This window comes from Chroicocephalus ridibundus, chromosome 3 (assembly GCF_963924245.1).
Source record: "Chroicocephalus ridibundus chromosome 3, bChrRid1.1, whole genome shotgun sequence".
NCBI classification, from domain to species: domain Eukaryota; kingdom Metazoa; phylum Chordata; class Aves; order Charadriiformes; family Laridae; genus Chroicocephalus; species Chroicocephalus ridibundus.
The window spans coordinates 96,040,468-96,064,670 of NC_086286.1; the positions used below are offsets into that span (position 1 = coordinate 96,040,468).

Below are 24,203 nucleotides of genomic sequence, written 5' to 3' on the forward strand. Positions count from 1 at the left end.
TAATATAAAAAGATCCAAGTTCGCAGACTGTTTGCATTAGTATTGTGTTTCCGCATGCTTATGACGCTTGCTCAAGCAGCCTTAGCCTTGATCAACACTGCATGCTCCTACAATCCAAGAAATAAAATACAGAACACTGCTTTCTGTTCTACATCATGTTTTGAAGATTTTCAAATACTTGATGAATACGACAAGTTGCTACATAAACATTTACGCAAAAAAAAAATATTATGCATATGCATTAAAAGTGTTACTTTTACAATACTTTTTTTCTTTCTTTGCTGGTTCCTAAAGTTAAATTTTCAACGAGATTCTAGGGGAATTCTTTCTCTTGAAGCAGGAGGGCATGCCCTTAGTTATATGGGTTCTGCAGGAAAATAGAAGACGCAATTATAGTTGTATTTTAGTCATCTGAGACGCAGGATAGACCCTATGACATCAGGCTGCTCTCACACAAACACACATGTGCCTTGTCCACATGTGGTGAGATTGCTTATTACACCTCTTCAGCCCTCTAGCCCGTACTCACCTGTGGTAACACATTGCCGCCTCTTTCAAGGATAACGCATTCAGCTTAAAAGCAGTAAGGCTCATCTCCATGAGGCTCCACATGTGTCATTGTTTAACCCCAGCTGGCAACTAGGACGGCACAGCCAATCGCTCACTTCTCTTCATCTGGAAAAGAATCAGAAAAATAAGGAGTACGTGAGGGTTGAGAGAAAGACAATTTAATAGGTAGAGCAAAAGCTGTGCATACAAGCAAAGCAAAACAAGGAATTCATTCGCTGCTTCCCATCAGCAGGCAGGTGTTCAGCCATCTCCAAGAAAGCAGGGCTCCATCTTACTTAGTGGTTACTTGGGAGGACAAAATGCCATCACTCCAAACACTCCCCCCAGCTTATATACTGAGCTGACATCATATGGTATGGAATATCCCTTTGGTTGCTTGGGGTCAGCTGTCCCAGCTGTGTCCCCTCCCAACGTTCTGTGCACCCACAGCCTACTCACTGGTGTGGCAGTGTGAGGAGCAGAAAAGCCCTTGACTCTGTGTAAGCAACTGCTCAGCAACAGCTAAAACATCCCCGTATTATCAACTGTTTCCAGCACAAATCCAAAACATAGCCCCATACTAGCTACTGTGAAGAAAGTTAACTCTACCGCAGGCAAAACCAGCACAACATGCAAAAGAACTTAAAAACTTATATGTTTTTAAGGTTGCTTCTCTGGCAGTTACAATATGCAAAGCTCTCTTAGGAAAATGAGCAAGAATGAAGTCAATAGGTCCCTGCAGTAATTATTTAAAACTTACCCTAACAGTTCACATAGTTTTAGGACAAATTCCTGACATGCAGTTCAAGATGTTGATTTTAAAAAACTACTTAATAGCTACAAAATTAAAAAGAATACTTTCCAGTAAGTTCTGAGAGGTTGTACAGTATTTCTAAAAGAACATAACATTATTTGACTACAATGGCAAAGGTGGCAGCTGGAGAGGGCTTAAGGTAGAAAACTGATGTTGAAACAGATTATTCCAGTTCCATCAAGTGACACGCTTGTTTTGTTGAATTGTAACAATGTTAGACTAGTATTAAAATTTCAACTTAAGGTTACTATATAAATTTAGTGTTCAGCTGTCCGTACAATTTAAATAATTGTTCTAAACTATTTAATGTAACTAGTATCAGTTTCCTGATTTGACACCACCTTTCAAAGCAAGATAAATATTCTATAAAAACAAGCAGTGCTCTCAAATAATTCACGTACAAAATTTAAATTCCTCTTTGTTAATCCTTCCAGTGACAATGAAACACCATCCAGAGTAGTTCCTTTTAATTAAACCACACTAATTCATTTTAAACCAACCTTCAGGACCAAAACAGGTCTTAAATTGAGTGACTGCCCACTGTCGTAAATCCTTGTCCTTCTGCACAGTCACGTCACCTCGACTCCTTGTGTGGCCGCAGCCGACTGCGCTCACTGGGCTCCCTACAGCCGAGCCTAGGGCAGCAAAATGGGGAGAAAAAGAAGCCAAGAGGCGGTGAGTTAAGCAGGAATGATCAAAGAAGGAGGCCGGCTGCTTGCTGGGTAGAATTCGTATAAGTTTTGAGAATTTTTTGTTTATGTTTTTACTACAGTATGAATTTTGAGGAATTTTTGTTTACATTTTTTTTTCTACAAAGGAACTTTAGCATATTTTTTTTTTTTAAGATGAACTCTATTTTAGAAATATATTTCCTTTTCAGGAAGAACTTTTTAAGTAGCTCTTTTCATAGCAAACAACTGCTTGCTCCAGCAGCCTATCATTTATACAAAATATTAGCAATCAACAGCAAGCTTACTTCTTGCTGTTGCGATCTATGTGGGACCAGCAGGGCCCTATACAGCTCTACCCTCACCTGGCCTGGGCCAACCTGATGTCAGACTGGGACGCTTCATGTCTCCCACAGCCCCTTACAATTTATACTCTGCAGTCCGAGCTTTGGGAATAGGAATGGGAATAACTCGTCCCACTCAGAGGAGAAGGGAAGGGCCGTTGGGTTTCTATTTAGCAGGGCCCGGCCGCTCTCGCCGGCCCTGAGGCGGTGGCGGCCGCTCCCCCGGCGCGGCCGTTGAACGCCCGGACGAGAACGCCAGCAAGCCGCCATCTTAACTGTGGGCATCCCTCAGCGTGGCGGGGTGCCGCCATGCCTGCTGAGGGCGGCTGCCTGCGGCGGCGCCGCCGGGGAACGGGCGGGCCGCCCGCCCGCCTGCCTCCGTGGTGCGCATCCCCTGCCGCTGGGCCAGCCGGGCCTGCCCCGTACCGGCCCCCGCCCAGGAGTGCGTCCGGGGCTGCGGTGAGGACGGGGCGCTGCAGGCGGGCTCCGAATCCGCGCTGTCGCTCTCCGCCGGGGCGGGTGAGGCTGAGCGGGCGCGGCGGGAGCAGGCGGGCGGGTAGGTAGCCCCGGTGGGCGGGTAGCCCCGTTGGGGCGCGGGCCAGGCCCCCCCCAGGCTGGGGCGGCGCGGCGATACCCGGCGGGGCTCGATCGGCCGCTGAGGAGAGGCCGTGGCTGAGCGGCTCCTCCCTGAGCCTCCCGCCCTCGCTGAGGGAAGAGTGGAGCCGCGGGGTGAAGTAAAAACTCGAAGGGCCTCGCTGTCCTCGTTTGAGCGACACAGGGCTAATTTATCTTTCAGTAATTTTATTTTTTTAGTGAAGTCTCTTCTAATGCTCGGCGAAACTCTGCTTTTAGAAGACTCTAGTGTCTGAATTTGTGAAAATACTTACTTTATGCTATGCGCATCTCGAGGTCTCAGTGTTCTCAAGCCTAGCCAGGTGCAGGGATGAGGAAGAGCCAGACCTGGGCGTTTGACCCAAGGTGGCCAACAGGATTATTTCATGCCATAAATGTCACATTCAATATAAATTAGAAAATTTCCTGAAGAGTTTTCTCTCTCCCTTGATGGTGGCGGTCCAGAGAACTTCTTGCCTTGCTGCCAGACCCCTGAGCCCTTCCCTTCCTCCCAAAGCCATAGCGCTCGCAGTGTCCGACATTTGCTGCCCACTGCTGGGAGTGCACAGCTTCCTACTGATAGAATGGGCTGAGTGTATTTTATATTGGTATCAGGATTATACTGGTTCTTTAGTGTTATCAATGTTAATTATTTAGTCTTACCCTATTAAATCTATTTATATTTCAACCCTCATGTTTCCTTGTTTTTCCCTGATTCCCCTTCCTGTGTGGGGAGGGGTTCATCAGGTGATACAATTATTGTCTAAATGACAATAAACTGTTGTGGGCTCCTCAAATCATCACACTCAATTACGGGATCCTGGGTGATAATGGAAGGCATTTCTGCCCCACCTCAGGCTGTAATACCCAAGCAGCACAGGCTGGGGCTTCATCTGGCTCCTTGCCACTGCCATCCTCGCAAGTGGGCCCTGACAGCAAGTGCTGCTCCTGAGGCCATTGGAGTGCAAGGGATCAGGCTGTCAGTAGTGCAGGACGATGGGGAGATGCTTTCTAAAGGGTTTGCGAATAGAATGAAAGATGAATAGGATGAAGACTGTTGGATTTTGTTCTTCACAGCCTCCAAAAATAGCTGGCCCTGAGAAGCTGTTTTCACGTGGAGGGTTTCCTCTGTGAGGTGCCCTAGATTCCGGTGGGAGATGAGGCTGCTTCTCCTTTGCCTTTTTCTGGAAGCAAAAAAGTAATTGCCTTCACCAAAGATGTGTAGCAACACTCTTTTTTTGCTCACAGGAGGTCATGAGCTGTAACAACAAACTGTTGACTGCCAGGTTCAAATGCCTTGTTTTCATGCACAAAGTACAAAGTTTTGCAAGAGGTCAGAGAGTTGAAATCCAGGCAGTAGAGCTGGTTAAGCTGTTAACTCAGGTCAGGTCAATCACTTTTCTCTATCTCTGGTTATATTACTGTACTTGAACAAAAGAGCTACCCATCTAACATGAAGAATAGTTAGCAGGATCAAGGGTTACTCAGATGCTTGTTTCCGTAGTGTTACCAGATGACAGGCTTCGTGCTAAATCATAGGTCTGTAGAGTAACTTAGGCTGGAAGGGACCTTCAGAAGCCACCTGTCCCAGCCCCCTGCTCAAAGCAGGGCGGACCTCGAAGTTCCACCAAGTTGCCCAGGGCCCCCTCCAGTTCAGGCTAACATTAGGAGCTCCTTCGCACAAGTATTCAGCTTCCTGAAAGGTAAAATGGTCGCAGTCAAACTGACCGTATCTGTTAACTAACCTGCAGGGCTCTGTCCATGTAGAAGGGAGCACATGCTAAAGATTCTTCTTTCCAAAATAGGCTAATTACGAGTAACCTGTGTGCACAGCTGGAAGCCTCGGGAGGAATTTGGCAGGATGAAGCCTGTCATTGTGGTGCATGGTGGAGCTGGCCGGATTTTTAAAGAACGAGAAGAGGGAAGTCGTGCCGGTGTTGTCAGAGCTGCACTGCGAGGTTATGGTGTCCTGAAACAGGGAGGCAGTGCCTTGGATGCAGTTGAGGAGGCAGTACGATCAATGGAGGATGATCCTCATTTTAATGCAGGTAATTTCTCAAGAATTAAGTGGGTTTAGAATCATCGTGTATTTAAAGTGTTTTGCCCTGATGCTTCTGAAAATGCTGGCTTGCATTTTCTTTGAATGATGCACATTGCAGTGGAGTAAATACAGTGTCACAAAATAGCTTATTTCTCTGTATAATAAAAGAGCATAGTATGTACCATAGTTTCTCTGAGTACATTTAGGCAGATGAGTTACTCTTTTTCTCATTTTTCAGCGTTTTATACCTGCCATTCCATTCTTCTCTGGTGCCGTATTACTTTTCTGTAAATCTTCTGTTACTGTGCTGTGCATTCAGTTTTAAGACATGGACTCCTTAATGGAGGATATGTGTAGTTAACATTCATGTTTAAAGCAGTTAAATATAGCTTGCAGCAATGTTTAAACCTTAATGCTTGACCTTTACTATTGCCAGAGGAACACTGTTCTTTGGGATTTTAGGTGTTTTAATTAATACTTGCAATTAGTGCTTTTGTAAATAAAAATACAGAAATAATGCAGTAGTGGTATATGTGTCGTGAATTTATACAGTAAAGGTTCATAACTGGATTTCCTAACAATTAATGTTAATTAATGTTAATGTCAATAGTCAAATATTTTTCTCCTCTTCATATGATCTCAAATTTATTATTTTGATTAATTTCAGTGAAAATATTTCCCCACCCCCACCAAGGTATGTCAGGAATGAACATGGAAAGACAGACCTGTCAGTGTTCAGTGTCTTAGATAACATAGCTATTAGTTACTTGCACACTTAGTTTGCAGAGATTCTCTTGTTCTTTCTCACCTTGTAATTGAGAGCAAGGGAGAGCTTTTACTTCATATGAAAGTTTCAGTTCTGTTACTGACTTGGGTTGAACGTCTTGATTTTTAGAGATGGACTTTTAGAGATGGACTTTTGGATGTGGTGCATACTATTATATAATTAACATCAGGGTGGCATTCTCTCATTTAACTTTTATTTTTCTTCACCTGTTCTCTAAATCAGTCACTAGCCTTTAGGACTGTTTTGTTCAGGTTAGTAAATCAGTATCTATCTGGCCTTTGACTTTCTATTCTTCTGGGTTATGTCTACAAATACCTCTTTGTTGAGAGAATTTAGATTTGCTATTTTAAAAACACCAGCTACTTCAGGGCAGGAAAAAATCCTAATTCTTGAGAAGCATCTCTTCAGTAATGTTCTGCCCGACATTAGGTGCCCAATGTTAACGTGGAAGCAACTTCAATATAAATTTAAGCTTAAAGATTGTTTACATCTCTTTCTTAATCATTCCATGTAAACAATTAAATGCTTTCTTGGTTTCTTATACATTAATTTTGATGGTTCTGTAAATCAACATACTTTAAGCTGAAAATATATTTTAGCTCAGTGTGACTCTTAAGTGATAAAAGTTTACTTTGTAATCTGTTTAGGCTCATTTATTGAACTTGCCCGCAAATGTCTGAAGCATTTGGGCAGTTACACTAAGTAAGATCACAATAACTAGTAATATTCTGTGGTTTCCATACAGTTGGGTTTTTTTAACCTTTATGTGGGATCTTGTCACTTTTTCTGAACCATGCTCTCTTGTAGTGTGCCATCATTGAACTGACGCCTGCGAGCAGTATATACTCCTCTAAAAATGGTTGTATCATTTGGGGAGAGGACCTTAGACTCTACCATATCCAATGACTGATATACAGTTGCAACTTAATATGTTGCTTAACCTACAAAACGCAATTCATGATTGTGACATGCTTTTTTATGGTCTAAGGTCATGTTTATCCTTAATATATGTTGAATTATTTTTTTGTTTAAATGTGTTTACTTCAATTTGTTTTAACAATATTTAGACCTTGTTTGTAGTATATTAAATAAGCAATTTTTAGCAAAATTTGCTTAAACTGGACTTGAGCCTTAAGCCCTTTTTCAAGTTGACTATGATGATCCAAATGGCAAGTAGTCTGGTAATCACTTTCAGATACATCTAATTGTGTTAACGCTCATTAGATATAGCTGCTCTCAGTAGCTGTTGAAAATGAGCTGAAAGCTATGTGAAGAGGGCCCTGATTGGAGTGGCTATTTAAAACTCACCGTGTGGTATTTATCTTTGTAAAAGAAAAATCAGTTTCACTGTAATATTTTCAAGGAAAATACAGATATGGCTACGAGACAACAATAAAGATTGGGAAGAATGGGTATAATGATCAAGTTGTGTCTTTTTCTTTTTTTTTTTTTTTGAATTATGAGGTTTAAGCCGTGCTGTGTATATGCATCTTGATGTAGGCTCAGTGGAGGCGCTCAGAGCATAATGAAGTCATCAAGTTCTGCTTGTGATGAGGAAGTGGTCTTGGTTTTATTTCCTTCATGTATTCATGACTAGCAGTATTTAGTATTTATAGTATTTATAGCTCAGTGTGAATGCTCCGGATACAAGAACTGTCCTTATAGTATACCTTGCATGCTCTTCCTTCCTCAGCCTTTGCAGAACAGAGGACAGATAGAGGGAACAGAGTACTCCTCTCAGTACCCCTGTAGACAGCAGGAATCGGAGTACTCCTCTCAGTACCCCTGCTGTGATTTGGCTAATGTGAGATACGTCCGTTATTTGTGTCCCCTTAGATTTTGTCTTCTGTTTTTCCCTGTGTCCTTTGCTTCACAAGTGAGCCAGACATTGTTACTTTCAGTGCTGCTGCCAATGAATACCATGGCCTCAGAGGCAAGTAGTCCCTACCCATCATGCTGAAAGGCAGGTGAAAAGACAGTCTGTAACCATAGAAGGAAGCATTCATCCTACCTCAGATAACTTGAAGTTTAGTATCTAGCCTTGCCATGGTCTACAGGCTTTCACAGTGGTCACTGGAATGATGAGAGAGTGGCTATACAGCTCTCTAAGAATTAATTGTTCTTAGAGGGCATGTCTCTCTTCACTGTTTTAGCTCTGTAAAAATGTTCAAGTCTTTTCACCTGAGCTACTGGGTAAGTCTGTCATGCTTTGTTTTGTTTTGCTTACTTCTTTTTAAGTTTAGTCTTCTCCATCTTTATTAGCAAGGCTTGTGCACTTGATGACTTACAACTGATTATTCCCCTGTGATACAGTTATTGGCATTATTAAAAAAAAGACAAACCCAACCTATTTGCATTGTCTCATTTTGTATCTCATTAATTTTCAATTAGGTTAGTGATAGCACCGATAATTATAGAAGAAAATAGCTACCCAGCATTTTATTACTTTTTTTTTTTTCAATTCCTTCGACTACTGTTTTTATTAGGTAATGAAGAACTTGTTATTTCAAGCTTTTGTTACACTAGTGAGTGGACATTTTTATTCTGCTCCATCAATTTTGGCAGTTTCTTGGAATGCTGTGTGACGTTAATCTGTTGATAGGATTGAATACAGCTATTTTGTTGGGTTATGTTATATCCTCCTTTGGAAAAACTGTAAAAAAAAATAGTTTTATGTTCACTTGAAGTGCTCTGGGGGATAACGAATTCTGTTCATGTTTGTTGGTCATTTTAACTTTCATACCTAGTATTTCATTTTGGATGGGATTGGAAGTGTGGTTTTCATTTGATAAAAGTAAAACTCAATTTTAAAGTAGACATTGTACTCTGTGAGACTTCTGTTAATGGTTGGATTTTGTGGTTATAGTCAGCAGTGTTTCTGCTGTTTTGTTTGTATTCAGGAGATACTTTCAATGACTGAGACAACAAACTGGGAAAGGGAAGGTTTGCTTGATGAGATCTAATAATTGAATCACCTGATGGTTAGCTCTTAATGACTGTCTTCTTTTTTCGTTCATCCCAATTTTTTTTTTTTTTTGGTCTTCAGGCTGTGGATCTGTTTTAAATGAAAAAGGTGAAGTAGAAATGGATGCCATTATCATGGATGGAAAAAATTTAGACTCTGGAGCAGTGTCTGCAGTTAAATGTATAGCAAACCCAATAAAACTTGCTCGGCTTGTCATGGAAAAGGTATGCTGAATATGTACTTGAGTATGAAACATTTTTTCCCTTAGAACTTCATCCAGTATATTGATATACCTCAATGGTGGTGTTTGTGTAGTGCTTTAAAGCAGGAAATATGGGAGAAATGGATGGCAGAGTTTGGAAATTATGGTCATGACCATGAAGAACTCTTTATTTTAAGGGGGTTTGAAAGTTATTTATTAAAGATAACATTCCAAGGAAACATAAGTTCTACCATGCAATTGGAAGCTTAAGGAGAAATTGACCCATAAACGTTGATCTCCTGTAGCTCCACAGCTGGTGTTCAGTATTTTAGGGGTTTTTTTTGTTCACTTGTTTTTTGAAGAGCTTTTATGCTGTCACTGAGTCTTCTGCTTGATCTTGCAAGATTCAAGTTGGATAATTAACTGTTGACTTTGCAATGACATGGAACTGAATTAAAAGACCCAATAACACATTTGGCCATGTAAGCAGTCTTACGTTGTTCTAGATAGCCGTCTCCATTGTGACCTAATCAGATGGTAGCCTTAGTGCAAAGTCATGGTCTTCCAGCAGTAGAAGATAACATTAACACTGTGTGATGGTGACAGATTTTCCAAGAGAATCAAACTTATCAGGGAAGTGGAATGATTATTATTTGACCTTCTATCTAAAACTGATCCCACCTTACTGCACTATGAAGTCCCTGTGATATCTGCCACAGCAGACTTCTCTCGTTTTTCAGAAATGGTGCCAGTGGGATGATTCAGGATGGACTAGGCCATTTTTGTGATATGTGCATCTGTTTTACCATTACTGGTCTGTGACAGTGATCAAAAAGTTTGTATTGTCTTTGGAGTTTACATTTTTCATCCTGCTAGTGCAGCTGCCCCATTGTTGAGAAGGGTTCATATTTGCAAAAACACTTATTAACAGAGAGGTTTTATGTTTCAGTAACCTTTTGAAGTGACTTTTGAGGAAACAGAACGTCTTTTGGTGATCTATAAAGATGATTGAAATGTAATTTGTCCTCAATAGCCTCCAAAGAAGACAGGAATTATTTTTGCCCTTAGTTGGAGGATAGTATCCATTAAAGTATTTAATATAAGTACTTTAGTGAAATGTACATTTACTAGAAAATAATATTAAAATTTGGACTGAATAAGCTTTTTCTTGCTTCATGTGTTTTTTATATTCTGTCATTTAACTAGAACAAATAAATAAGTATAGCTGCTAAACAGCTTCACAAGACCAAATTTTTCAAAATTTGAGAACATAGGTGGAGGGTAGAAAGATATCTTCTAGCATGTTGGAGGGAATGTTGGGGTTTTGGGGGATTTTTTTCTGTAGATAACTTCTTTTAATGACCATTGTTCAGTTCATATTCCAAAATCACTGAGGTGGTTTTTTTTTGTCTTTTCTGTGACAAAATCCTATTTAAGTCAACAAGAATAAAGTGAAAACAACACTGTTGGTTTTCGAAAACATAACTTTCCAAAGTGTTTTTTTAAAAAACAAACAAACACAAAACAAAACAAAAAACTTTTCCTTTGTCTTTCTTGTCTGTTATAAGGTCAGTCTTCTTGTTGTGTGGTGCTTCTCATGCTCAAAAATATTGAGGCTAAATCTAAAAGGAAATCATAAAATTTAATTGTACAGGACCAAGTATAATGGTGTAGCCCTAAAAGCATGACATTTTGTGGTGAAGTGTATTACTCTTTGCCCATATGCAAAAAATTCCATGTAAATGACAAAGTTTAAGTGTAAATTTTGGCCTAAATTGCTTGATGTATCTTGAGGTGAGTTTCTGCTGCTTCTCCATCAGGTGTAGTAAATGGGTTTACCAACGGATGTTACTCTTCTGTTCATCTTGGACAGGAATTTTGGGACACCAATGCAGGATATTTCACAGTACATTTCAGAGTGTATTTTGGTTTGGTTTTCTGTGCATAATTAAAAGTAATTTTAACTCTGTGACCCATGGGTAGTAAGACTGTAGTTTTCCTGGCATCTTAAGCCTGTTAGGGTGCTTATTTCCCAGCGGTTTTGAGATGCTTCTCTGCCTTAAGGAATTTTGAAACATGCACCTCCCAAAACCAAACAAACTGAAAAACCCCTTCCCCACCTGCTTGTAATTTTCTTTATTTCCATTACTATTATGGAACAATATGGGCTCCATCTGGTGGCCAGAGTAGCTCTTCTAGACTGTTGTTGCGCACATTTATTCTGTGTGCTGTGACATCCTCACTGGGCTCAAACTTGTCCAAATTCATGGGGTAGAAGAAAAGGCACGGAAATAACTTCCATTCATGATTTACTGTACTATTGAACATGGCAGCCTCTAGACATGAAAGGCTTTTAGTGCGTTAACTAATTGAACAAATCCTTGAGAAAGCAGTTAAATTCCTGATGAATTATTCCTGTTTGTAGTGAACAAAAATAGAATGATACATTGAAATGGCTTTTTTTTTTCTAGATGGAGCATGTAATCCCCCTCAGCTCCAACACTTCATTCGATGGGCATCTCGTGAACATTAGAGTACTGATTCATTGGTATACGTGAACTGTGTATTTGTTTTCCACTACTTTATCATCCAGCCCTTTACATTAGACAAAGGAGAACTTAGCTTAGAACAGAGACTTCTCAAGACAAAGGTGCAAAATTTTGCTGTGCTTTGCGCATTGCTAGGATTGTTAAATAAGGAATGGTGATGGTCTGAATTTCAGGCCAGCTGCAGAAATTTGGGAGATTTTCTCTTCCCCCTTTCCCATGAAATTAACTAAACTTGCCAACATTTGTTGGGTTTTAGTAAGATCTCTGGAACCCTTTATTTTTTTCTTTTTTTTTTTTTTTTTTGTCCTTTTGGATTGTTTTGTGTAGGTGTATCTCAGAAAAATGAGGCAATTAAAGTTATCAAACATATTAATGAAACTGTAGAAGGATGAGACAGAAAAGTGTGGTTCCGGGTTGTTTGGTAATATTCTACCAGTTCTTTTGATTGACAAGATATATTGGATATAAAAACAAATAAATTTCTCCGGAAGATACCTTCTTTTCAGTGAGGGCTGAACAAAAACCAAACCACTGTATCATAGAAGCTTATTCCTCTATATGCAAGTATTTCTTGTTTGTGCAGCTTAGGAGGGTGGGTATGTTATCAGAATCTGCATATGGGAGGGAACCCTTTGAAAAAGTTTTAAGAAATAGCTTCAATTTTTTACAATAAAACTTAAAAAAAAAAAACCAACTTATTTAAAGGATGATACAGAGTCTCAATTGCTGAAGAAAGCAAGTGATGGAAAACGCAGGCTTCTGATAGAGATAAAGTCAAAAGAAAAGTTCTGTGTATTTCCTAAAAAAAAAAAAAAAAAAAAAAAAAAAAAAGAAAAAAGAAAAACCACAAAAAACCCCAACCAAGACCAGTTTGAATTATTGGATTGTGTGCTTCTGGTGGTTTAGTGGCAGAGGGGGGCAGTATTGTACAAAGAAGTTGGCTTTCAAGTCGAAGAACATTAGTTTATGTCGAAATAGGTAGGTCTTTTATTGTCTGGTAACATCACTCAGCATGTAAGCCTGTTGCTCACTCATTCACATATACAGAGGACTTATTCTTGTTCCCTAAAGCAACTGACATGAATTGAGGACTTAATTTGTCAATAAAATGTCATTTAAATTTTCAAAAATGTTTGATGTCAGCACCACAACATCAGGAGTGTTTCCAAAGTGTAGTCACGCTGCCTGCTACTGTAACTATCTGAAGGGGTTAGTGCAGAGGCTGTAATAGGCTTAAGTAGGGATCAATGTCCGTGGGTTGGGAAGAGGTTGGCCTGGAATCCTTTAAAACAATGCAGTGCTGTGGGCTGGTCATGGGAGTGATTGCTTGTTGTTGCTTTAGAAGTCAATGGAAGTTGGTGGTCTGCAACATCTTAAAAGTCTAAAGCATTGAGACTGTAAATGTCCTGCAGAATGCAGCATGACAGAGAAATACCCAACCTTTGCATCCTCGCTTCAGGCTGAGAGCTGAGTGTGTGGCGCTTTGGCTCGGCAAGCCTGCTGCCTCCAGCATCATGTAGCTCTACTTCTTGGGCCTCGTTTGGCACCTGTGTGCTGTGCTGCTGCATGGACGTGAAGCTTGCTTGAAGTTAGGTGCTGTGCTCTGAAATGACTCCATACTTTAGAGTCAGACCACCGCTCCTCCAAAACCTACCTGGGCTCTGGTGAGCAATTAACAGCTGTGTAGCGGTCCAAGAAGTTGATGCTTAGACACAGATTTAAAAAACAAAAAAAAAAAAAGAAAAATCACATTTTAGATCTCCTACTAAAGTATAAGGATTAATGAAACGGATTTTCTGGCAAGTATCTCTAAAATAGGAATTAACCAAGCTGTACAGACTTTGAGGCGTGGATTTAACTAAGGATGTTGACTTAAAAGCTGGTCTAAGTGCTTTGCTGACTAAAGGAATCTAAATAGAGCTTCTGCAAATGTTGTTAGAAGAGAGCAAACATTCTTTGATCAAACCCGTTAGAACAGTATTCTGTTCTTAAATTTGAAATTCAGGGTCTGTAAGAGTAGCACCTAGTTGAAGGAAATATGTAAAATAAAATGGTTCAGCTGATGTTAAGAAACACTTAATGTATGATATTTATATTTTTTTGGTTATTTTACAAGGTGTAATACCTTCAAACATAACAGTAATTTACTTACCATTCTTTCCTTCGGAGTAAAATCCTTCTAGATCTCTTAGTTAACTGGACAAAACAGTTAGTTCATTAGTGATTTGGTGATTGACTGGAAATGGTACAAAGAAGTTGCATGCCAAAGAGTAAATTTACCAATTTTTCTTATCCCATTATAATAAGTATTAAACAGAGAAATGCAATTCTTTTCTACTAATGGTGAAAGTTTGTATCTGTGTTTTGAAGAGCTGAAATTTTTTTCAGCTAGTGGAAGAGGATAAAGGCATAGAAATCTCGAAAGTTTAAAAATAAAAGTTGTCATTTTCTTTATGTGGATACTTTTAAAAGTAGAGAGTGCTTATACAAAACTGCTCAGTACAAGGCAAAACAAGAATTGTCAATGAATCTCTTGTTGGTCTTCTGCAGACGAAGCACATGCTGCTGACTGACCATGGTGCACACCTGTTTGCTCAGGCCATGGGCATTCCTGAGACTCCAGGGGAGAAACTCATAACCGAGAGATCCCGAGAGAGATGGAAGAAGAACCTTGAGCCAGATTCCAACCCTGAAGAGTTTCAGAAGTAGGGGTTTTGTAAAATACTTCTTCTTTTTAAATTTGGGTAATTTACTTTGTGCTATCAGTTCAAAAAAACCCACCAAAAACCAACAAAGCTTTAAGACCTGTATTCAGACTTCAGAATACTTCGAGTGTTATGTGGTTTGATACAGTCTTCACAGTATGTCCTCAGTGAAAGTAATGAAAAGTCAACTTTTCAATGAATTTGCTCAAGTATAAGTGACTGGAACAAAGTTGAACAAACTTGTTGATGGCTTAAGAAGATTGCTGGTCACACAGCTTTTGTGGTATTAATAGAGGACAAAGCTAGAACCTGTTGCTCTTAAAATCACCAGTTACAGAAGTGCATACAGCAGCTTTAACAAACTTTGGCTAGTTCTTTTCCACGGAGGAACTGTGATGTTAAAAAAACTCCAGTCCGCGTTTTAAAACAAGTCCATGAAAAAAAAATTAATAAAGCTGATCTTTGTTGAGTAGATTTGTCTTTAAACTGGCATTAGGTAGTTAAATAACATCAGATTTTGACCAGTAACTCCTTAGGAGTGCTGATTGTGGCTGTTGTTGTAGATAAGAATGAAAAAAAATCACCAAGTTGTTCAGTGTAGTGGTAGGTGTGAAAAGAGGTGCTACTGGATGGTATTGCAAAACAACAAAATGAAAGTTACTTGAAAAATAGGCAAGTCTCATATAAAGTAGAGAGGAAGGTGAGGTGGATGGGAAAGGAAGGAAAATCATCAGGTGTCAAAAAAGCTTTTCATGCCTGTGAGGTAGGCATACATACTAAATTGTTTTGAGCTTCCATTTGTACATCAATGGTTGTAGAACAGGAAGACACTATTACATTACATAAATACTGTATTACATGTTGTTCATCTGTTCTGTGAAATAGTAGTAATGAGAGAAGCAGAGCTGAAGAATTTGTAGATCAAAAGGAGGAAATTTCTTCTGTGGGCAGGTTAATTAAAGTCCATGAAATGAGGCTATAAACTACAAGCTATATGTTGTTTTCAGTAAATTGCTAGAAGGAAAAACAAATTCATGAAGCAACTGTAAATGTGGTCTTGTAAACAAAGTGAAGTTGTTCCTTGACCATAAGGTCTTAGTCATAGTTCATCTTGTATCCAACAAGTTTTCTTTTGATCCATGGTCTTTCCAAGGACTGTGTGGTATTATAATTCATTATGAAGAATTTTGAGGATGGCATAGCCCCTACTGCCTCTTGGTCTCCTGAATATATAAGTCAGAATGGTGAGGCATCTGAGTCTTTAAAACTAAAATTCATTCTTTAAAACTACTTAATTACTTTTTTTTCTTATGACAGTGGTAGGCATCTTTAATTTCAGCATTGTCTTGTTCTGGAATATCTGATAATAGAACGCTTGTGTATTTCTGAAAGGCTCAAAACTTTTTTTTGTCTTGGCCATGCTGTTCTTTTTCTGACAACCAGTGCCCAAAACATCAGCACAAATTCACAAAGTTGAAAATGGGTCTTTTTTTTTATGCAAGCCCATTTGTTCCTGTATCACATGTGGAATGTTCTTTTTCCCCTGTTATGTTGACGGTGATTATGTAGAAACTTGCCTGAGGTGAACAGACAGAAGGTGCAGTAGTATTAGTCAGAGACAATGTAATACCAGATCATACTGGGAATTTGAAGGTTGGTGTATACTTTACTTCCAGTCCCCTGGTCCTAACAGTGTTGGAAGCCTTGAGGGTTCACAGCTTTCCAAGCAAAGTTTGGTACCTCCAGAAGAGAGACCTTTCTCTTTTGCTAGTTAGAAGCCTGCATTCATTTATGCTAAAAGCTTATGATTCCATTGTATGTACAACATGGCATCATGTACACATTTTGCTGAGAATAAGGCGTGGTTTGTTTTATCTACAGTCTCTCACTCCAAAGATTCTGACCATACCTTTGTCGAGAATTGCTGGAGTTTGCCTGAGAACCCCACAGAAAGGGAGTTGAGTCCAGCGATAAGGTAGTAGGTGGGCTACTAGCCCCTCTGAATCACAGTGCAAGAGTAACTTGAGAAGGTATTAATTAACAAGGACCCTGACAGCAATTGACAGAAAACCCTATTACTGATGCAGGGCTAAGAGACAAAATAGCAGATGTATTATTAGTTGAATAGGGTTAGAATATGTACATGTAACTTCATGGGTACTGGATAATGAAAGATTTAGACAAAAGGTAATGAATGAGTCCAAGTGACCCATTCCGTATTACAGCGTGTGCAGTACGTAAGAGTAATTCTTCATTCAACAAAATCGTTACTACTAATAGCATCCTCTGGTATACTACAGGTACTTGTTGAGGTTCTTGCTACTGTCACTAACTATCAATAGAGAGATGATTATAATATGACATCTCTACTTGGACAGTTTTGCCTGCCTTGGTAATGTTTCTGAGTCAACTAGCTATGCAACAGGTTGTTTGTATCTTCTTTGCCTTTGTTCTGAAGATGAAAACATGTGACACTGAAGCGACAAAAAAGTTTAAAGGGACAGTAAGAAAGTGAGCGTAGTTGTCTATTTGCTCCACTGCAGATAACATACGTCAGACACATTTACTTTGTTACTTATCACCAGTTGAGCTCTTGTACCAAAACAGATAGCTGCTGTGTATCTGATCTGAGTACTTTAATTATTCTCGCAGTTGCTTAAGGTAAATACCTACCTAGGAAAATATCCATCTGGATTCATCTTGCTTAGTGTCTCAGGAGAATCTAACTTGAGTTGGTTGAAGGGTGCCACATAAGCGTGCAAGAGAGTATTGGATTTGCTAATATTCTTTTCAGCAAATCATTAGTAACAGATGGATGGGTGGGAAGCCCATCTGCACCATCGTATCAGTTTGAGATGAGGTCCGTCTCCACATAAATGTCAGAGCAGTTTGTAAGGCCTGTGATTCATCAGTCAGCTTTGAATTGCTGTGAATGAAGTGTAGGGACTGACGGTATGATATTTTACATAAGCAGGAGGGAACGCGAAGCTGGTTCTTTTGAGAAATTGACTGTGGGTTTCATGGTACGCAAAGGCTTTGCCTGAACTTAATTAGCTTAGATCTTGTGGGGCTATCGGGGGACCCTCACTGGTGCCCAGGCAGCTTCCAAAGGTATTCCTGTTCCAGTCACCTGTTGGGCACGTCCTTGAAGAATTGTTACAAATTCTTTTTCTGTGTGGAGGAATTTAGATTTTTTTCAGTATACATCTCCTATCCAGATACTGGTTTACGTTCCTACTTGAATTGCCAAGATTGGAATGTGTGGACACTCAAATTGTTGCTTCTCAGTGCAGCAACTGTTACACTAAGTTACAATAGCCTTTTTTTCTCTGAGTATGAATGCACATGTATATTTTAAGCAGCCTGTTATATATGAAGATTTTTAAGCTAATGTGCGGTTTCAACGGATTCTGTTGGCCAAGTGATTTAAACCTCAAGATTGCATAGCTTCAAAGATGAAAATATGTATTAATGATGCGTTGTGAACAATGCTAGTTGAAAGGCACATAAATAACTTTTTTTTTTTTTGTGGCATTCAAACATTTAGGGGAATAAGGAAGAGGAAAGAGGAGGAACAGGAAGGAAATGATTCAGTGCATTCATAACATTACTCTCCTTTTCTGTATTCACTCATTTACGTGCATTGTCGTTAATAATTCCGGTTAACCTCCTGTTCAGACAGTGGAGACAATTCTTGCGTCTTTGAGTTGCTGTTTAGGGGAAAGTTGTGTGTCACAGCCAAAAAACTACTCCAGAACTGATGGCTAGAAATATTTCTGCCCCGTGTGCTTTTGTTTTGCGTGTTTTTCCTCCGCAAGTCGAAGTTTCCATGCTATGAAGGTAAACAAGTCATGGGGGGAAATTAAAAAACAAAAAAGAGTGTTTTCTACTCTATTAAATGTAAAGCAATGAGAATTGTTGCATATTGTGTGTTATTTTTGTAATGAGAAGTATGGTAAAAAATAGCTTTATGACGAGCAGTAATTTTTTCGCAGTAATCTTTTTTTAAAGCCAGCTGAGAAATAAATGCAACATGCTTTGGCAGGTATGCTTTAATTCTACCTAATTTTGTGAACTGTTTTTCTTGGCAGAGACCTTGGAACAGTCGGTGCTGTTGCTATAGACAGTGAAGGAAATGTAGCTTGTGCAACATCTACTGGAGGACTCTCTAATAAACTGATTGGCCGTGTCGGTGACACAGCATGCATAGGTATGGGGTGTGGGGTCTTGCCTCTCATTTTTTGGAGGTATCTCATTTGAAAAAATAAAAAAAGGAAAAAAAAATGTATTACACATTCTCTTTTCCTTTAGTGAAATGAAACGTAAATACTGGTACATCTGAAATGGAGGTCTAACATTCAAATGTGTCAAAGCTCAAGCCCCTTAACACAGCATGGAGATCGCAAGTAAGGATTGGGAGTAGAGGTGTAGTGCTGTCATTATTATCATCATCCAACACTTTTCTGTCTGGAAAATGGGGATGGGAATTTCTTTTTTCTGTCCTTTCCTGAATGCTAATGTTTTTTTCTCTGTGTTTCCTTTCTGTTAGTTCTGATAAAGCTCTCCTTTCGTACATCCATGCTTACAGATAAGTCAAAAAAACGTAGCCTGTTCCATACTAAGATGCTGTTTTCTTGATACTTAAGGAAGTAGGTGTAATTGTAACTACTGTTTGTTATATCAGTGAGCCAGAATTGTAAAAGTCACTGACAACTTTGAGTAAATTCCTGTTCTTAGAGAGCCCTGATAAGACTACCTCAGAGCCTAATAGTTGAGGTATGGAATAAAGGAAATATTTTAAGAGATCTCTTATCCAAGTATAAAGAGACACTTGAAATCCTTTCCCCAGACGTCTTCCTCTTGTGGGACAGACTCGCTGTTTTATTGCTGCAGGGTTCTACCATGCCGTTAGGATTTGGAAAATAATTATTTTTTGTAAAATGTGTTCCAAACTCAAATAGCACTGCTGTTGGCAGTACGTGATTACTATAAAACTAATACTAACTTTCTCTCACACCCTAAGTTGCCGATATTTTGTTACCCTCTGTGTTTGGACTATGATTTTCAGCTTCATTTCTGATTGCAGCCTTCTGACTGCAAATACCCTTCTTTTATGTAGGTCGTATTCAGGGCTCCTATAGTATGGGACATAGTTCTGTGAAGGACAAGTGAAACTGGGCACTCTTGAGCATATGGCTTGCAACTTCCACTCTTACTAGACATCTGCAGGATTGGACACGGAAAGGCTAGCTGTCCTTTTAAGTATCAGAGCCTTTTGAAAGGGGGCTCTGACAGACTGATTGTGGCAGGGTTTTACCGCATGTAAATCGGGGTCCATTGAAAGGGTCTGGTCTGATCAAGACAGTACAGAAGGGAAGAAACTTTCATGGCTCTTGTATGCCTCTTTCCCCTCCCCCAGTACCTTGTTTATAATGCTGTGGTATGTTCCTCCCCAGCTCCTGGGAAATATTTTCTTAGGACATGTGCTAGAAACATGGGTGTTGAGCAAGCAGAAGCGTGGTGGAGAACAGGGTGTGGAATGTGCCAGCAAAACAAGGATGAGAGTGAACATAAAAGGAGAGGGGGTTGGGAGTTCAACAGAAGAAACACTGCTTGTGGTGAGGACTTGCAAGGTTCTTCAGGGGTGCTTTGTGATGCTTCACTAGACCTCAGGGTCTTCAGATCTCTGTCTGCTTTTGCAGATAAGTTCCCCTCAAACTTGGGTGAATTGACCAATGTTGTCACAAGATCTGCCGTCATATCTTCTCAACTGGTGATGTGTGAGCTGGCATTCTGCATCCCATTGCTATCTTGCTGATCCTCAATATACTGTCCCCTGCTGTTCTGGAAAATATTTTTGCCCATCCCTGTGAAGTGTTGGCCTGCTTCTGCTTCTTGAACCACAAGCAGATCACTAGTCTTCTAGCCCTCTCAACTTGGCAACTAACTTCATACAGCTGTTGTTGATCTCCGTCGTACATTTTACTTTTCAAACTTAGGCAGAAATGAGAAAGAAGTTTGTTACTGACACTTTGCTCCCAGAAGTTCACAGCATTGCTGGACCTTTAGGAAGAAATGTTCAGTACCTATTTTAAACAATGCAGAGCTTGTAAATTGTAATACAGAATGTTGCCGCCTTTTTTTTTTTCCCCTTTGAAAAGGAAGCGGAGGTTATGCTGATAACCGTTCTGGTGCCACTTCAACCACAGGACATGGGGAGAGCATTATGAAAGTGGTCTTAGCCCGACTGATCCTCTATCACATGGAGCAAGGTATATTCCAAACTTCCTGTAAGCTGAAATAATGAGGATAGGAAACGTTGCCTAATGACAGGTTTCAGTTTATGTACTATCATCCTGGAACAGTTGTCAGAAGAGTTGCTCCCAGGGGTATGTGGGTGGGTCACCTCTTTTTGAAAACAAAATGAAGTACTAAAGTATTGATAAAGCTAAAATAGCCTTAAATGGACAAAAATATCTATGCTGCTTGATGTTTAATTATGCTTTAGATCAATGTACATTTAAAGACATTATTGTATGCTTTGTTTAACTGAAGTTCTCTTAATATTTTTTTTCCCAATTTCAAAGTAAAATTTTGTGAACGAAGAAGTAGGAAACAAGTAAAAGCAAGATATACTTAAGGAAGCAGTAGAGGAGGGCTAGAGATAGATAATCAGAGCTGAAATAAGAAAGCATAGGATATCACCTTTCTAATAAACTGTAAAGGTCTTTATTTTAACAACTGTGATTATAGCAGCAGAAATGCTTTTAAGACATTTTAACTATGATTTAGATTTTCATTTTGTTTTGGAAAATGCACTAAACTGACTGGGTGGGTATGTAGTAAACAGCTGACACAGTATGTCTTATGTGACTGTAATATAATCTGTCTGTGGGATGACCCTTTGGAGCTTTACCTTCATAAGTTAGTTTGTCATCTAAACCCTTGATTATATTACAGCCTGTAAACATAGCCAGACAACATCCTTGTATTGCATGCAGTTGAAGAAACATTAATATAGATATCACCATTATTTTTAGAAAGCCATAGCTTTTGGGCAGTACAGTGTAACTTGCTTTGAGATCAACTGAACTGGAAATAGTTGGAAAACTTTCAATTTACATTTTCATTGGAGAGGCAATAAGTAGAGAGACAAGTAACAGCTGAGAATATTTTTGTTATGCTTTATAGAGCTGTTTGCATATAATGGATGCATTTCTCTGGGAATCTTTTGGCTAATGTGATAGTTTCAGAATAAAATACAACCTACAGATTATTTCCCAAAGCTCTAACACATTATGATCTAACCTTGCTCTCTATATTATGTCCCTACATGTTCAATTTGGGAATGGCCTTCTAAGCTGTATTTAGTCTAAACTCTGTAAACCAGTTTCTTCTCTGGCTTGAAGTTAACTGCATTGCAAAACCTATGCATTGGTAACAGTTATCTGGCTTGTGATAAATCAGTATGAAAGGCAAATGAGGCTCAAATTAAAATTTAAAAAAAAAAAAAAAGAGAAGGGAAAAAAAAAAAGAAAATGCACCCACACTTGTGCATGTTTAATTCGTTTGCACTTGTTCACCCTGCCTGTGCTTGCTCTACCTTCATTCATCCTGCCCAGAAGTATAGCTCAGCTGCCAAGAAAATACGTCAGCAACAGACTTTTTTTCACAACCCCCCCCACCTCCCCTCACTATGTTTCCATGAAGGTGCTGAAAAGAAACCCTCAAGTTATTGTAACTTTTTGAATCCTTGAACGGTCAATTGAAGTTGCATGTTTAAGAACAACTATAGAGCTCTTTCATAATTCTGTTCAGCTATTCGGTAATTCACATAGTAAATATCTTCTTTTGGAGCAATGCTGGAAAATTTACTTTCCTATTTCAGGAGTGAATTGCTTTGCCAGTCTTAACAGCTGTTGGAATCGCTGTCTTACGGTGGCAGCTGTTGTCTTGATGAAAAATCAAACAGTGAAATACTGACCCTTTGAAGTCAGTGCCACTGACTTGAATAGTCACAGTGTCACCCATAACCTCAGAGAAAGGAGCTTTATCCTGTCAGTCAGCAGTGCTGTGAATAATTCTGACTCTGCTGGTTTTGTTTGGTTTTAACTCAAAATTTGCAGGGAAGGCATGAAGATCAGTTTTTGTTCTGCAACTTAAGCTGCATAACATTACCGATGGTGTATATCTTAGAACAATTAGGCCAAGCCAACTGCATTCCTGAATATATATTCACACTTGTAGGGAACAAGTATTCTGCAGCTATTACAGGCCTGCGTGTATGGTGTACACATTAACTTTTGATTTATTTAGAAAATATTCCTGTTAATATGAGTTAACCATAATGAAAAGATAAAAGTTGTTCCTCATCTCGTCTGATACTTTCAGAAGTTTCAGAAAGAGTAATGCTGGTGTCTGCTTTTGATAAATAATGACAATGTGAAGTATGTGCTTTGAGCTCCGTTGCAGACAGTGGACTTGGAACATAGATGATTGACATTTTTGATTGTTTTAATGTGTTTTTTTCAAATTGCAAATGCTTTAGACCTAGCTTGTGACAAACATTTGATTGAAACATTGCAGATTGGCATTTTTCCCTTCAAAATAAAATAAGAATTTGGTTGAAGGAGGAATTAGATTTGGCTAGCTTCACGGGAAGGGATGAAACTTGAAGGGAATTTAAAAACTTGTTTCAAGACAGATACCACGAAGTTATCTTGTTCTTCTTTTCAGGAATGTCACCAGAGATGGCTGCTGACACTGCGTTAGACTACATGAAGACACGAGTTGGGGGCTTGGGGGGCGTCATTGTTGTTAACAGTTCAGGAGAGTGGGCAGCAAGGTTCTCCACCAAGCAGATGTCCTGGGCTACTGTAAAGGACGACCAGCTGCATTATGGGATTTACACGGGGGAAAGGCATACAAAATCTGTTGATGAAGCACTTGCATCTGAAAGTGAGGGATTCTGAGAATGAAGAAACATGGACTGAGGAAGAGTAAGATCTCCAGTTTTTGCTGGAGGACAATGACAGTTGACTTCATCTTTCTGAAAGATCTGTACTCTTTCGATTGGTTCACAGGCATTGCCACATTTACAGTCAAAATTAAATCTGGACATAGTCCTTCAGTGGTCATGGATATATGTCTAGTGTGTATTAATACCTTTGGGAAGTCAGGAGATCCTCCTTTTTTAGATAAGAAAGAGAATGGTCAGTAGGTTTCTGGTTAGCATGCCTTAATCCTGTGTTAAAGGGAGCCCGAGTTTCAGTATTAGAGAAACTCCTTTCCGTGCCCGTTCTCAAAGACTGCTGCCAGGATGATTTCAGAGATGAATACCTATCAATTAAAAACTGAATTTCAAAAATTGCATGGCTCTCCAGAGTCTTTTGAGCAGTCATCTAATGATAACAAAGTGCTAACTGTCACTGAAATACCACCGAACAGCAGCGAATAGTTAAGACTACGTCATTGTCACAGGCTTGAGGTAACTGTCAGGGGAAATAATAATAAAGTAGAAAATAACTTTTCTCCAGAGATGGGAAATGTGATGCTGTCTGAGGAGTCCTGTTTTATTCCATTCATTGGCATCAACCTACAATTGAAAAACAGAGGAAAAAAAAGTAGGTTACAATATTTTGAAGTATATGTGGATAGTTAACAGGACAGATACTATTGACTTAATATCTGGGGTAGTAATAAAGAAGGTCATGATTTTAATAAATAAAAATAAAACAGCAATCTTTACTACTCAAATACAAAGGTGATAGGCACCTTTTAAGCCTAAACACGAGACAGAGAGATGATGATTAACTGGAAAAATAATTATCTAAAATCAAGTGATAAGCTGTACTAAAACAAATAAAATTGCCTCTTAACAAGCTGCTTGTGTGAAGTCTGAAACGATCTCTGGAGAGGTTTTCTTTTTTAAAAAGAATTGATGTTCTGCATTGCCTCTAATGCAGTT

The 24,203-nt window shown here is 39.3% G+C and overlaps 1 protein-coding gene across 4 annotated transcripts; it reads left to right on the forward strand.

Moving 5' to 3' along the window:
• Positions 1-2,654: 2,654 nt before the first annotated feature.
• ASRGL1 (asparaginase and isoaspartyl peptidase 1) lies at positions 2,655-23,377 on the forward strand. Of its 4 annotated transcripts, none has more exons than XM_063330223.1 (7): positions 2,655-2,931; positions 4,793-5,035; positions 8,862-9,004; positions 14,082-14,236; positions 18,328-18,446; positions 20,398-20,508; positions 22,973-23,377. In XM_063330223.1, exons 2-7 carry the CDS (start codon positions 4,849-4,851, stop codon positions 23,206-23,208), a joined length of 951 nt encoding a protein of 316 aa, XP_063186293.1. In that variant the 5' UTR covers positions 2,655-2,931; positions 4,793-4,848; the 3' UTR covers positions 23,209-23,377. The 4 variants fall into 4 exon arrangements, with proteins under 4 accessions (XP_063186293.1, XP_063186295.1, XP_063186296.1 ...); XM_063330225.1 differs by having other exon boundaries at positions 2,655-2,894; XM_063330226.1 differs by having other exon boundaries at positions 2,655-2,834.
• Positions 23,378-24,203: the final 826 nt, after the last annotated feature.

Coding starts and splice junctions, on each gene's coding strand:
- ASRGL1 (XM_063330223.1), top strand. CDS start 4,849: ATGAAGCCTGTCATTGTGGTGCATGGTGGAGCTGGCCGGATTTTTAAA. Junction 5,036..8,861: donor TGATCCTCATTTTAATGCAG/GTAATTTCTCAA, acceptor TTTGGTCTTCAG/GCTGTGGATCTGTTTTAAAT. Junction 20,509..22,972: donor CCTCTATCACATGGAGCAAG/GTATATTCCAAA, acceptor TCTTCTTTTCAG/GAATGTCACCAGAGATGGCT.